At 43.9% G+C, this 15,849-nt stretch overlaps 1 protein-coding gene across 1 annotated transcript in view; it reads right to left on the bottom strand.

The window, feature by feature from the left end:
* The window catches only part of LOC306921369 (uncharacterized protein), a gene marked incomplete at both ends in the record, with an annotated part of 88,181 nt that overhangs the window by 39,849 nt on the left and 32,483 nt on the right, over window positions 1-15,849 (bottom strand). Inside the window, 5 exons of the mRNA XM_079498480.1 lie at window positions 3,444-3,785; window positions 7,540-7,654; window positions 9,406-9,500; window positions 10,084-10,192; window positions 14,130-14,238. Of these exons, the coding sequence (XP_079354606.1) occupies window positions 3,444-3,785; window positions 7,540-7,654; window positions 9,406-9,500; window positions 10,084-10,192; window positions 14,130-14,238 (770 nt within the window). The remainder of the gene's footprint in view (window positions 1-3,443; window positions 3,786-7,539; window positions 7,655-9,405; window positions 9,501-10,083; window positions 10,193-14,129; window positions 14,239-15,849) is intronic.

Here is a 15,849-nt window from a genome sequence, read left to right as displayed (position 1 = left end):
ACACATAGGGACATAGCTGTTCCTTGGACTGGTTGCACGACTCAAAAACTCAAGATCTACAAGCTCGTAGCGTGGCACCGAGTGAGCTTGTAGATCTGCTATTTTCCAATAGATAAAAGTTTAAAAATAATGGTTAAAACACCAAAAGGCGTTCCCGCCCAGAATGGGTTTTAAATATGGCATAGCTGAAAATAACAGACACCCGCTAACTGAAACTAAAATTAATATTGAAAATATACTTTTGAAACTCGATAAAAATACAAAACTATTAAATGACACAAGCCTACATATACAATTATACATAATAGTACGTGCACAAGTGCATGCATGCATGGTCACACACATTCACACGGATATATACATGCACACAGACACACACACACGCGGCCACATGCACATGCGCACATGCAGACAAAAAGCACAAATCCTTTACCATCTGCGATGTGAGGGATCTCATGATGTGCACAAAGTACACACACAAAGTACACACACAAAGTACACACACAAAGTACCCACACACACACACACACACACACACACACACACACACACACACACACACACACTCGGACACGCTGATCAGAAAATCTTACGGCCATCTGTTGAGCATCAGTGATAGTATTATTCTGGTGTCGTGCATGATGGCTGCCATTCCCAGTTTAATACTGTACGACCTCTCTGGACAATCATTTGTCATATCAATAATGTTTAGTGAGTGTGTGCATGTCCTTGTCTTATCTTTAATACATTTAAATCATAGCGCTCCTTGCAAAGCCTTTTGAGTTACATGCTACAGTAGTCTATTATGAAATGTGCTGTAGAATCATAAACCCATTTAGGCCTGACGTCGAAATTTAAAAAATGTCTTCTAAATTCTCACAGTTTTCTGAAATACCTATATGTTTCTGTATCTGTAGTGGTGCTCAGAATTTCATGTCAAGGACCCCACAAATATATGTAATTGGCCCATCTGAAAACATGTTGTTCCAGGGACCTCCCCAGAAGCAAAGATTTGAGTTAAAATGTTCACTCTGTAATAATATATATTCAAAGATTTGAGGCACATTTTCACGATTTTTCAAAAATAGCAGAGCTACAAGTTCATAGCGCGGCACTCTGTGCAATTGAAGCCTATTTTTTTTATACTACGCTTTATACCGCCATTGCCGTTGATTAATGGCAATTGCGCTTTTATAGTGCATTCGATCGATCGAGCCATAATGCTACTTACGTTAGCGTCTGGTAGCTAGCTGTTGTTGTCACAAGACTCCGGAGCCCATCTTAGATCATCGGCACCATAAGAATCCATTCTATCTGTTTCTTTCAATCGCCTGTATCTCCTATTCCTTGACCCAGATGGCATTTTTGGTCAAAACAGCGTTTCTTTGATGGCACAGAGCCGACGATGTGGAGCCCTCCAGTGCACCGGCATAGACCCATATTGTAAACAACAGTTGTACGGGACCTGTTCAACCTACTAGGATAATACTACTTCCGGTGGTCTAGAAATGTGGCTTTTCAAAATAAGAGCTCGACTGGGAAAAATGCTGGCGTGAATTAGATCCTAATTTTTCAATACATGCTAGTGGGCTAAGTGTTAAGCGGCCAAATGTTTGATGTGACATTGGGGGGCAGGTTCCCCTTCACGTCATTCAACGCCGCCCCGGTCGACGCAAAAGACGGCTCCGCAAAAAAAAAAATGGTTACAATGATGTCTGAAGCGGACGCAAGCAGACTTCGACTATTTTCAGCATGCAGCCAAGTGTAAAATGACTTATACTTGATCTCTTGTCCACTAGTCCCTTCCTAACATTTTAGTCTAGTTTTTATTTGTTGACGAAATCGTCAGTATATTTTAGTCTTAGTTTTAGTCATCATAGCTTAATTTTCATTTAGTTTCCATTTAGTTTTCGTCAGTGAAAAATGGTAGTCGACGTAGTTTTAGTCGACGAAAACAACACTGGCGCTAGCGTTGTGAAGTCTACGTCAGCCGACTCAGCATCGTTCCAGTTACGTCATCATGACACAATCGTAATTCATCGCCGCCCCGTCCCCTAGTCAACATGTGCCGTCGTGGGTACCCCCGACACACGTACACACATACAATGTTCAGTTTTGTCAGATTTGTGCCAACCTGTCAACCGCAAAAATATAGCCTACTTATATTTAAAATCACTCCCGTGTGAAGTGAGTGGTGCAACTCCGTGTGGGGGTCCCGGGGGGGGGGGGGGGGGGTACCCGGAAGCTCCAGACCCACAGGAACGTGCCCAGGGTGCCGGCCTGGTTCCGGTGATCCGCCCGTGTCCGAAACGGTAGAGAAATGAGAGTTACCATGTGGGGGTCCCGGGGGGGGGGGCCCCCGGAAGTTCCAGACCCACAGGAACGCGCCCAGGGGGTCGGCCCGGTTCCGGCGAGCCGCCCCACGTCCGAAATGGTTGAGAAATGACAGAGTTATCGTGTGGGGGTCCCTCTACTGTACACTGTACTGTACTGTACTGTACTGTACTGTACTGTACTGTACTGTACTGTACTGTACTGTACTGTACTGTACTGTACTGTACTGTACTGTACTGTACTGTAACACCTGCAATCATCATATATACAGTTAATATGTGTGTCTGTGTGTGTTAGGCTGCACAACAGTGACACTTGGTGGTGAAAACCAACCAAACGCTATTTCGTGCTCGAACAGACAGACCCAGCCAGGGACGGACGGACGGACGGACGGACACACATAGCTGTCTATTGGAGTGGTTGCACCACTCAAAAATATACTAAAAGTCTTGGGTTAAAAACAGAAGCAACAGTGAGCATTTCTCTCATTACAAGGAAATGTGTGGACAGTAGTGGAGTGGTAATGGACTAATGCAAAAAAAAAACACAAAAAAAAAACAAGTGATTGACTGACTCAATGAGCTTAAAAAAGTTGAAGCCAGCTCAACTATTTGCATATCTTTCGTAGATCTAAAGGTGCGTTCACACTGGCAAATATACAAAAATATAAAAACAGCTTTGTATAGCTGTTGTAGCTTTGTATAGCTGTTGTAGCTTTGTATAGCTGTTGTAGCTTTGTAGCTTTGTATAGCTGTTGTAGCTTTGTATAGCTGTTGTAGCTTTGTATAGCTGTTGTAGCTTTTGTAGCAGCTGCAAACGTTTGATGTACATCATTGTATCTTCAAATCACAGGCTTCCATTGAAATGAATGTTACAGTGAGTGAAGCCTGTCTTTGTTGTTGCCAATGTGAACGCTTGCATCAGTTAGAGTTAAATAAAAAACGCAGGGTTTTTACAGAGACATATGGGAGAACCTGGGTTACGAAACGTATGGATAAAACTCAAGTCTTAACCCTTAAGATAAAGCCACACCACGGTATTTCTGCTACTATGTGGATAATGGAGTCTTAAGTCTTATAAGTTAAAGCCACACTACGCTATATATGTACCTGTGTGGCTGAGCTGCTCCCGGTGAGAGGAGAGGGGAGGGGGAGGGGGAGGGGGTGCGGGGGGTCTGGAGGAGAGGCGAGGGGGCGGGGGAGGGGGAGGAGCCTTGTGGGGTGGGGGAGGGGAGGAGAGCAGGGGGAGGAGGGGGGCGTAACCGAAGGAGGAGAAGCGAGGGGTGTTATTGTCCCGGGGCTGGGAGGAGTGGCGGGGAGGCGGGGCTAAGCGCAGGGGGAGGACCTGGGAGGGCGGGTAGGAGAGGAGGCCGTTCATCGCCATGGCGACGGGACAGGAGGGGTGGGGCTTGCGGAGCAGGAGGGTGTGGCCCTGCTGGAAGGGGGCGTGGCCTGGATGAGATGCGGCGGGAGGGAGGAGGGGCAAAATCAACACCGACAAAAAAAAAAAAGAAACTCATCAGTGAAAACAAAATAAGATACGTCCATAAATTATATGAATATATAATATCACTATGTCAAGAAAGAAACATAATATATATATTTTTTAATGTATGTTAATTAAATAAAAATGAATGCATACATAATGTACTCAGACGTACGTATGTATGTACTGTATATGCATGTATTTGTGTGCATATACGCACACAATAAATACATCTAGAAATAAAGTTAAATATATTCATAATAAAGCAGTGGTTTTCAACCAGTGGTCTGAGGACCACCAGTGGTTCCTTGAGGGGGTTCCAGGTGGTCCCCATAGCTAAATGATGGAGAGTATTTCTTTAACTTTTGAGATTTTACGCTTTCAAGAGTCAAGTCATTGTTAAACATCTGCATTACTTCATTTACAAGAATTAAAGGTATATTCAGTGATTTGACTTAATCTAAATATCACTTATTTTTTCTTTTTTTCTGGATAATCCTCCCTACTATAGAGTGTGCTGACCATATAAGGAGTTCCTCCCTGTCCCCAGTGAGCCCCGTGGGGTCAAAAAACCCTAGTTTCAGTTTTGGTGGCGGGTGGCAAAGCCTTCATCCAATCAGGATGAGAGGGGCCTTCCTCCAATCATGTGTGGGGCGGGCCTTGGTGCACATGCTGTTGCACTTCCCCCCACTGTAGAGCGTGTGCATGTGCACATTTTGTTACCGGGGCGGACTGGGTGGTTTTCCAAATCACCCAAATCACTGAATGCTCCTTTAAACATCTGCATTACTTAATTTACAAGAATTAAGTCTATAGCAATTAGAGAATGGAATGATAATATTCTTTAGTTTTGGGTCTGAGAGCCTGAATGTCATCAAATGGTGGTTCCGTGGCTCAAATGTAGAATAAATGATATGGCCTTGATAATAATTATGAAAAAGGTTGAAAACCACTGACTAGAAAGGAATAAGTAATGCATGCATGCTGTATATTTGCAGTGGAATATATTTATATATATGTAATATAAATAATTATATCACTCTTTCGAGAAAGCAAAGTGAAAGGTATAAGAGGTTTCTGCCCGACAGCAGCGATGTGAAATGATTATCCCATTTAGGCCTGACCTCAACATTTTTAAAAGAAATCTTCTAAATCCTCCAGTAAATATTTTCACAATTTTTCAAAAATAGCAGACCTACAAGCTCGTAGCGCGCCACTCGGTGGCGCGCTACGAGCTTGTAGATCTGCTATTTTTCAATAGCTAAATTATAACAATGTTTAAAACACCAAAAGGGGTTCCCGCCCAAAATGGGTTGTAATAGCACCAAAGTTTCTGATTTGATAGGAGTGTGTAACCTAGTAAATTGGATGACCTATAGAAGAGAAGGCTCACACACCCTTTCAGTTGAAGTGTGTGTGTGTGTGTGTTTGTTTGGGGACGACGACGACAGGAAAACGATAGTTTAGTATGCCTGAATGTCCAGCGAACGTCAGAGATCAACAACGCATCCTCACTCCCAAGATGGCAAAACCGTTGACCGTTGGTTTGGGACGGATTTGAGCAAACGGCAAACGTGTGGAATGCGATGGACGGGTAGCCTACCCCGGGCCGGAGACATCACATGTTGGTGACTTTACCATTCTGTCCCTGGCAGGACGGGTAGCCTACCCCGGACGGAGACATCACATGTCGATGACAATTTCCTCAACAAATAAGAACTAAACTAAAATGTTATGGAGGGACTCGTGGAGAAGAGATCCAGTAGAACTAAAAGACTAAATCAACTGTAGATGCAGTCGACTAAAACTGGACTAAAACTAAAACATTTCAGATGACTGAAATATGACTCAAACAAAATGGAATCTTATTCCAAAGACACCGACTAAACCCAAAATCTAAATTTGCCGTCAAAATCAACACTGTTTCCGTCAATCAATTCCACAAAGGTGTGTGAGTGTATTTGTCCTTTGCGTATCTCCAGAACGGTCCGACCGGTCGCCTTCATATTATTATTGATGATGGATCAGTGGTTATCCAGAACTGTGCACCACGATATCGCGTAAAATGACAACGAATGGCGAGCACAGACAATACCAGCCTTGTGTAACCAGCCTTCGTCTGCCTTTGCAATGCATATTGCCCCAGGCAGGCAGGTTAAGTCTGGCCCCTCTCAATGCATATTGCCCCAGGCAGGCAGATGAAGTCTGGTCCCTCTCAATGCATATTGCCACAGGCAGGCAGATGAAGTCTGGCCCCTCTCAATTGTGGGAGGACTTCACGGCCTTAATGGTGACGAGCCAACCAGATTCGACTGGAACCAGGCTGTTACACAAGTATGCCCAGTATGCAAATATGGGGGCGGGACATTGCGAGAAAAATAAGTCTAACACTGAGAGGGACGAGACTAATATCCACGCGGTGATATTAGCGTCGCTGCGCGAGGGACTGTACACGCAATTACACAACATCAGCATCACACCAACACAACACAATATAACAACAACAACACTATACACAAACACAACTACACTACACTAAGGCCTCAATTACACCTATACAACAATGTTGCATGCAATATGTAAGCCAGTTGTAGGTGTCATGGCCGCCCCAATGCATTTCCAATGGAAGTCACATGGTTTGACACAACATTTTGTTTGATGGCTGCGTTGTGCCCCCCTCCCCCGCATCAAACAAAAATGTTGTGTCAAACCATGTGACTTCCATTGGAAATGCATTGGGGCGGCCATGACACTTACAACTTGTTTACATCTACCATGCAACATTGTTGTATGCTAGATGTATAGGTGTAATTGAGGCCTAAGGCCTGACTCACACCTTCGCATCTAGCATACAACATTGATATGAAAGGGTTTGTTTACATCTTGCCCCAATGCATTTCCAATAGAAGTCACATGGTTTGACACAACATTTGTGTTGTACGGCTTTCGTCTGTGTTTCGACTGCCCCCCACCCCCTCATACAACACAAATGTTGTGTCAAACCATGTGACTTCCATTGGAAATGCATTGGGGTGGCCATGACACTTACAACTGGCTTACATATTGCATGCAACATTGTTGTATAGGTGTAATTGAGGCCTTACACACCATCAACACTACTATATAACACAGACAAAACATCAACATACCTACACATCAACATCAAGAAACACACACACACACACACACGCACGCACGCACGCACGCACGCACACACGCATCGCAGTAACAGCTGTCCAATGCGCTCTTGCTATTGTTGCACACAGGGTCATCCAATTCGCTACGTTATTTGCGCACACAAAAAAACAAAAACACATTTGTGCTATATGTTGTGGTTGTTCTGAACAGAGGTGGGACAAAGTCATGGTTTTGCAAGTCTAGTCGAGTCACACGACATTAGCGTCGCAGTCCAGGTCGAGTTGGCAATCTCTTTTTATTCGATTTAGTCGAGTCTCGAGTTAGTTCTGTGAAGTCGAGAGAGAGAGAGAGAGAGGGGGCGGGGGATGGGGGGGGTGTTTGGTTGTCAAAGGACCAGCAGAGTTGTGTTTGGTATGTGGAGATGATTGACAGGTCAGGAGAACGAATGGGCTGCCTGAAGAGGCTTATGACTTTTGATGAGTATCTTACAGCTACTGACTACTGCTAAATGTACAAACATACACACGCACACGCAAACGCACATGCACGCGCACACACACGCACACACAGTGCGGCGGTCACCTGCTCTCTTGATGACCTCCACCATGTTGGAGGGGAAGTAACCCACGCGGTCATTTCCTGTCCGGTTGTCATGGATACAGCCCTTCCATCGCCCGTCAGAATGCTGTTCCAGAACCTGTCATGGCGCACGCACGCACGCACGCACACGCACACGCACACGCACACGCACACGCACACACACACACACACACACACACACACGTATATATTTTCTTAAAAGTAGCCTACGGTACACTAATATGTCTACTACAACAAATGTATTTCACTGTGGGCAGTTACGATAGTTGCTATAAATAGTGAGCATGTCGACCCTCCCCATGCCGCCTCTCCCCAGAACATCAGCCCCCCTTGCTATAGACATCTTCCAGCGCCCCCGTCTATAGGTCTTAATGAAGTCATAAGACCTGTACTTATAATAGGGGCCTTAGTCTTGTCCTCCAAGATGGATGTTGATTTTGAAGCTGTGCTAAGAACAGACGGAGCCTGAGGGGTTTGTGCGTGCGTGCGTGCGTGCGTGCGTGCGTGCGTGCGTGCGTGCGTGCGTGCGTGCGTGCGTGCGTGCGTGCATGCGTGCGTGCGTGCGTGCGTGTACGTAGCACTTGCCCTAGCCCCGACGACCTTACAGGCTCAACTTATGTAACTTGGATATCATTTTATGAAGATATAGCACTATATAGCATATAGTTTCATTGTATAGATATTCCACTGTTACGTTCTTAGCTTATACGTATGATTCATGATAACTACTTTTTTATGTATATGATGTATCTTTTTTTTCTGCCTTTATTGATATAGGATGAAAGTAGTCTGACAGGAAATGGGGAGAGAGATGGAGGGGGGGAGACACGCGGCAAAGGCCGTCGAGATCGGGAGACGAATCCGCGGCACACAGTCAGGCAGGCTTAGCAGCCTATGTGCTCAGACGGTTGAGCTAACCGTCCAGGCCTATGTATGTATATGATGTATTGCGATTCACTGCCACCTGGTGGACGCAAGAGCCGCAACGCTAGACTGCCGACCCGGATCTACTTGGTTTTAGTCGTGTTGCACGCTGGATACACGTCCGGTTTGGGCGTCCATTTTAGATGCTAAATAATTAGCGTCAATGCTAGCGAGCTAAAATGAGGTCATCCTTTCTGTAGAAAGTGACAATGTACCAATCGGGATCACCGGATAATCAGAAAAGACCTCTGAACGTCGCGCGTTTTGTCAAAACCATGGAGAGCTCAGTAGATTTAGAGTTATTCAGCTTTTTAGTCTGCCTGTATACAAGAAGTGAACGGCAGTGCGCGTGTGCGAAACCGGTCTAGGATCGCTGAAGAAGGAAAGGCCAAGCAAAACAAAAAAACCCAACAAATAAATCAGCGATCGGGTTTGATATCAATAATAAAGCTTATATGACGGAACGTTCCGCCAGAAACGGTTGCCGGTTGGATTCTATATGGCGGAACGTTCCGTCACAAGCAGTTGTTGTGTTAATGTAAATCGCTCTGGATTAAAGGGAAACTTCACCCTTTTTGCAAAAACATATATGTTAATGACGTTTAGAAGATCTAGAGCACTTTCCTGGGGGTCTTTATGTGTGTAATATGTGGGTTTAGATATTTTAGATTTTAGCAGTGAGCCCAGTGTCTCTGATGTCATGGACACTGGGGTCTCACTTCCTTCCTGGACTACATGTTGTCTCACTAAGACAGCCCTCCCCCTATCCACATGGAGGAGCAGTGCACCAAAGCATTATGGGAATTGTAATCTAAAACCACATATTACACAGATAAAGACCCCCAGGAAAGTGTTCTAAATCTTCTAAACGTCATTAACATATACTCTTTAAGAGTGTCTGCTAAATGCCTAAATTGTACGTACAGTTATAATGTCTCCGGCCTTCACGTTCAGGCTGGTCAGGTCGTAGTTGTTGCAATAGTCCTTCAGCGCTCGGACCTGCATCGCTGCCGACGCATCTGTGACACGCGCGGACACACACACACACACACACACACACACACACACACACACACACACACACACACACACACACACACACACACATGCACACGCGCAGCAAGGAGGACAGATGGTCAAATAATCGCTGACTGTGTGAATGTAAAAGTTAATAAGCTTAATAATATCACTGAAGTGTGAATAAGAAAAGACATACAGTACACATCCCACAGTGTGCAACACAATGAATCAGCAGAAATATACCTGTAGTTTAGAGCAGAAAGATATACACAAACCAAATCTTTCTTTCTCAGTCCTCCTCTGACTTCTATATAACCCATTTACGACTGAGACCAGATTATACAAATGGCTTCCAAATCCTGACAGTTTTCTGAAAAACCTCATGTTTCTATGTCAGTGGTGCTCAAACTTTACATGTAGCCTAGTTCTGTGATCCTTACTTTGTTATACTGTAAGTAACTGTTATTAACCAGATCTACAACGCTGTTGTACCATGAAGGATGAAATAAAGGCGTTCATTTATGGGGGGGAAATAAAAACGTGTCACTTTGTGCGTGCGTGCGTGCGTGCGTGCGTGCGCACCTCTCAGCAGCTGTTTGATCTCTCTGCTGGCTTGTGTGGTGGTGAACTGGTTAACGATGTCCAGCGCTGTCTGACAGAGAGTGTTCCTCACCCCCGCACTGATGCCACTCTGAAATACAATATTCATAATCATAATAATGTCTGACACCGTTTTTTCCTCACGACAAAAAACAAATCAAGATTAGTTATTTTAAATAGCCAAACTGCAAGTTCACATACCTCACGAGTACGGATGTCTCGATTACGTTAATTCATTTTTTGCTCCCGATCCAATTTGATTTTGAGTAGGCCTATCTGCCGATCGGATATTTATAGACCACATATGCCATATCACAATAGTACAATATCAAAATGTTGTGTTGTTGGGCCTATGCAAAACAGATTTCAGTTTGTAACCGAACTAAATCCATCCAGTTCAGGATATTACATCGTATACATATAACTCCTGCTCTCAAGAATAAAATGGATGTCAGTGCGTCCCCATTTTGCTTTAAATGCAAGACAGAGATTGGTAATTATGTTCACTGTCTTTGGTCCTGTGTGAAGCTTCAGAACTATTGGTATGACATTGTATCAGAACTCTCTGTTATTTTTGGTGTCCCGATCGATTTAAACCCGTTGTGTCTTTTACTTGGTCTCCCGGATGATCATGTTATTGATGTCAAACATAAGAGGTTGTTCAACTTATTAACGTTTGCTGCTAGGAAAAATATTCTTTTGTTTTGGATCAAGGATGTTGCTCCATCAAAGAAATCATGGCATAACATTATAATGGACTGTATTCCTTGTGAATACATTACATGCATGTTGCATTCTAAATTGGACACTTTCTACAAAATTTGGGACCCTTATTTAGATCATATTGGACCAACATTGTCTGCCACAATACTTGGAGGTTTTCCGTGCCAGCCAGGGGGGGGGGGGGGGGGGGGGGGGCCTTTGGGTGGAGTATGCATTGGTCTGCTCTTATTGTAATGTTTTGTGCCTATGATAACTGTATTGTCTGCCTTTTTAACATGTATTTATATACTGTATGGATGTGTTTCCTGATTGGGAGTCTACCAAACTCAAGAGTCATTGTGGTTCATTGTCCTTGCCATGTCTTTGTATGTTCAATCTTTTTATTTATAATGATGTTGTGCCTGAGCTGTTTTTTGTTTTGTTTTTTTGTTTTTCTTTTCTTTTTTTGTTTGTTATTATGTTCTTGTTGTGTAATGTCTGTTTGTTGTTAAAAACCAATAAATATACTTTATAAAAAAAAAAAAAAATGTTGTGTCGTAGTCCTCGACTCGAGTCCAGCCTCGAGTCCACATTTTAATGTACACTGTCTCGTCTCTCTCTCGCCCTTAATTTGACTTGGACTTGAGTCGATCTGAGACCAAGGGAGTCGGGGGAAGACTCCCTGACTCGTGTATAGCGTGTGAAAACGTGTACGTCACCAAGAGGGGGGCGGCGTCTGAAAAGCTAGGGACGGCCCTCTCGTGGGCAATAAATTCTAGCCCACATCACTCAGAATAGAGTGACGGTGGTATGTTTTTGTAAATATTGAGCTCGTTCTTGGCGACAACATAGTGAACCAACACCAGGATGGATAGAAAGAACGTCGGGCCCAAATACGTTACAAGGACAAGGAAAATGTTGTGAACAAACATGGCTGTGTTTAGATACTTTGTTGAACGTTATGTCTCTGCGCCCATGCGCCGTACAGCCGAGATCCAAGCCATTCTACATCTTTTTGTAAACTCGCCAATCTGGGTTCCTTGATGATGTCTCCATGCTGGAAAGCTGAACATCTAATTCCGTTTTCTGGCTCATTTCCTCGACGCGACCTGCTGTGGCACTTATTTACTGAGCAAGTCTGCACCATTGTGAGGTCAGTTTAAAAAAAGAACGTATACAAGCACACGGATAGTCGCTCAATGTAAACAAACCAGACAAGCCAGCAAGTATGGCGGCCGCTACCACGTGACACATATGTTGACGCCCCCTCCAGGAGTTTTGGTACACCCTATAGCATCGAGTGCACTTTGGCAGACTTTTCTAGAGAAACTCTGGCAGTAAATGAGTTCAAATGCTGTGAAAATGCCCCACCCATCTGACAACTTATAAAGTTATGTTGAGTGGACAGATGGGTGGCCTTTCAACATTTTCGAGTGGGCCGTGAAATCCATTAACCCATTTTGGGCGGGAACCCCTTCTGGTGTTTTAAAGCATTATGTTATACTTTAGCTATTGAAAAATAGCAGATCTACAAGCTCATAGCTTGTACGAGCTTGTAGGTCTGCTATTTTTGAAAAATCGTGAAAATGTGGTGCAAATCTTTGAATATATATTCTTTCCGAGCAAACGTTTTGAACTAAAATCTTTGCTTCTGGGCGTCACTACAATGCAATGAAATCATTGTATTATACCCATATTATGCTCTCGCACTGATTTCTGTATCCACCAAATGAGAAAAAATACAAACAAATCCGGTCTCTGCCTCGACTCGGGTCTCGCCTCCCGTCTGTATCGGTCTAAAGCGTTATTCATATTCTGGATTTTCGGTGGTGAGGTGACCACCGAACTACAACATGACGTCACGAGCCGCGGTGAAGAGCAAACCACCGCCACCGCCCCAGCCCTTCTTTCTGTTTTTACTCACCACCTGCTCAACGTTATTTCAGCTCCGGTGGTCACCTCACCACCGAAAATCCAGACTATGAATAGGCCTTTACACTATCAAAAATCACAGATAATATCCAGTCTAATATCATGATATGGATATAAAATTGATACTAGGGGAATCCAATCCAATTCCGATCATTTGAACTCGCGAGGCGTTGTATATCTGTTTTTTTTGTAGAAAGTTTAAATAGGACATGAGTGGACACTTAATGCAGGGGTTCTCAACCCGTGGGTCGCGACCCCTCAGGGGGTCGCCAAATTATTTTGGGGGGTCCCCAAATTATAAAAAAAAAAAAAAAAAGGTTTTTATTTTCTTTGCAACTGAATGGCTGGAAAGTGGAAATGAAGAGTTTACATATAGTACACATAGTACATGCATACACCTTCCCTAATGATTATATCTGGTTTCAGTATTTATTTATGGTGTATTGTCTCTATTATTAAGGTTATTGTAGCAGTCAATTTATATTGGGGGTTGGGAGGGGGCGGGGCGGGGGTCCCGAGACATTGCCAAAGCATTTCTGGGGGTCCCCGGCCAAAAACGTTGAGAAACCCTGACTTAATGGACCCTTCGCTAAGCCCCACACACTCCACTCAGCCAGACCCAGGTCTGAAAAGCTGTCCTTCTCACCCACGGAGATGCATGTTAACACTTATACCGCCATTGCCGAAGTCCTTTGTCAATTGAAGCCTAATTTTGATACTAACGCTTACCGCCATTGCCGAAGACCTTTGTCAATTGCGCTTTTATAGTGCATTCGATCGTCCGAGCCATAATGCTACTTACGTTAGCCAGTTATAGCTAGCAATGTTGTTAGCACTGGATCGTTCATCTTAGATCGTCGTCGCCATAATAATTCATTCTATCCGTTTCTTTCAATCTCCTATTCCTTGTCCCAGATGGCATTTTGGTCAAAACAACGTTTCTTTGACGGCACAGAGCCGGCGATGTGGAGCTCTGCAGTGCACCGGCATAGATCGATCATGTAAACAAAGGCTGTCTCGGCTCCGTCGAGCTTGCTGGGATAATCCACTTCCGGTCGACTGAAAATGTGGCATTTCAAAATAAGAGCTTGACTGGAAAAAATGCTGGCGTGAATTAGGTCCTAATTTTTCAATAAATGATAGTGCTAAATAGGTTAAATGACGGGATTTCTCTATTTATAAATAATCAATCATTTCAGTATAGCAAGAGCTTCGAAGTGTCTTCTGAATCTAGTCAACAAGGCCTGCAGTTTTTCATATCATGTTGGTGTTGGCTGAGGTCTGGCTCGCATCAACTTTTCAGACTTGGTTCCCTGTGGTTTATTTTTTTTACATTTAGAATGTTTGACCATTTGACCAATCATAAAACGTGTTAAATCAGTATTTCAACTTACGTCCAGCAGTAGGCGCACTACCTCCGTCTTCCCACAGAGGGCAGCCTGGTGCAGTGCTGTCCCAGACTCGGACTGCCTGTTTATGTCTATACCAGCCTGAATCAATAACCTGTGCACGTGTACACACACACACACACACACACACACACACACACACACACACACACACACACACACACACACACACACACACACACACACACACACACACACACACAGTGAGCTGGGACTTGTAGTCCAGTTGTACAGTTGAATTGTACGTTGAACTGTTGCATTCATTGTGAGCTGGGACTTGTAGTCCAGTTGTACGGTGAATTAACTGCTGTGGACTACATTGTGAGCTGGGACTTGTAGTCTAGTTGTACAGTTGAACTTCTGTGGACTACAGTGTGAGCTGGGACTTGTAGTCCAGTTGTACAGTTGAACTGCTGTGGACTACATACATTATGAGCTGGGACTTGTAGTCCAGTTGAACTGCTGTGGACTACATACATTATGAGCTGGAACTTGTAGTCCAGTTGTACAGTTGAACTGCTGTGGACTACATACATTGTGAGCTGGGACTTGTAGTCCAGTTGTACAGTTGAACTTCTGTGGACTACATTGTGAGCTGGGACGTGTAGTCTAGTTTTACAGTTGAACTTATGTGGACTACATACATTATGAGCTGGGACTTGTAGTCCAGTTGTACAGTTGAACTTCTGTGGACTACATTGTGAGCTGGGACGTGTAGTCTAGTTTTACAGTTGAACTTATGTGGACTACATACATTATGAGCTGGGACTTGTAGTCCAGTTGTACAGTTGAACTGCTGTGGACTACATATGTGAGCTGGGACTTAAACTTGGTATCCCGACCTGAACTAAAGGGCTGGAGAGACAGGTACTCACTTCTGTTACTGAACAACCACTAAGCTAGCTATGAAATAATTTACATATACTGCAGCTATGACAGACAGACAGACAGACAGACAGACAGACAGACAGACAGACAGACAGACAGACACAACTTTTGTCAACAGATAAAAACTAGAGTAAAATGTTGGGAAGGGGCTACACACGAGATCCAGTATCAAGTAAGTTTACACTTGGGTGCATGCAGATCTACAAACTCACAAACGCGTTGTGAGCTTGTAGATCGGCTATTTTCAGTAAGTGTCAAATCAGGCAGACAGACAGACAGACAGACAGACAGACAGACAGACGGTGATGATGATGATGAAGATAAAGAGGAAGCACTCCCTTCTCTTCCTCTGCAGATACCATCAAGGTGTCCTTGAGCACAGCACTTAAAGGACCACTTCACCACTTTTCAACCTATCTTCATATAATTTGTCCTCACTAATGTTCATGATAAAACACCACCATTTTTTCCTACTCAGTCTGTGTCTCATAGGAGAGCTGTGGGCAGTTCGGACACCCGTCCACCAGTGACATCATCACTAGGCAGATTTTTTTTTAAACAAGATTTGTTTTAAAATATATTTAGATTTGTATTATCGTGAGAACGATGGCTTCAACTTTTGCATTGCAACTTTTCAGGAAAAGAAAGCCTGCCGTTTCTATTAGCTTGGATTCACCATCGATGATGTCACTGGTGAACGGGTTTCTGAACTGCCCACAGCCCTCCTATGAGACACAGACTGAGTAGGAAAAAATGGTGGTATTTTATCATGAACATTAGTGAGGACCAATTATAGGAAGAGAAGTTGAAAATTGGT

This window comes from Electrona antarctica, assembly GCF_951216825.1.
Source record: "Electrona antarctica genome assembly, chromosome: 4".
Taxonomy (NCBI): Eukaryota; Metazoa; Chordata; class Actinopteri; order Myctophiformes; family Myctophidae; genus Electrona; species Electrona antarctica.
This window is presented reverse-complemented; position numbering and strand designations above follow the sequence as displayed.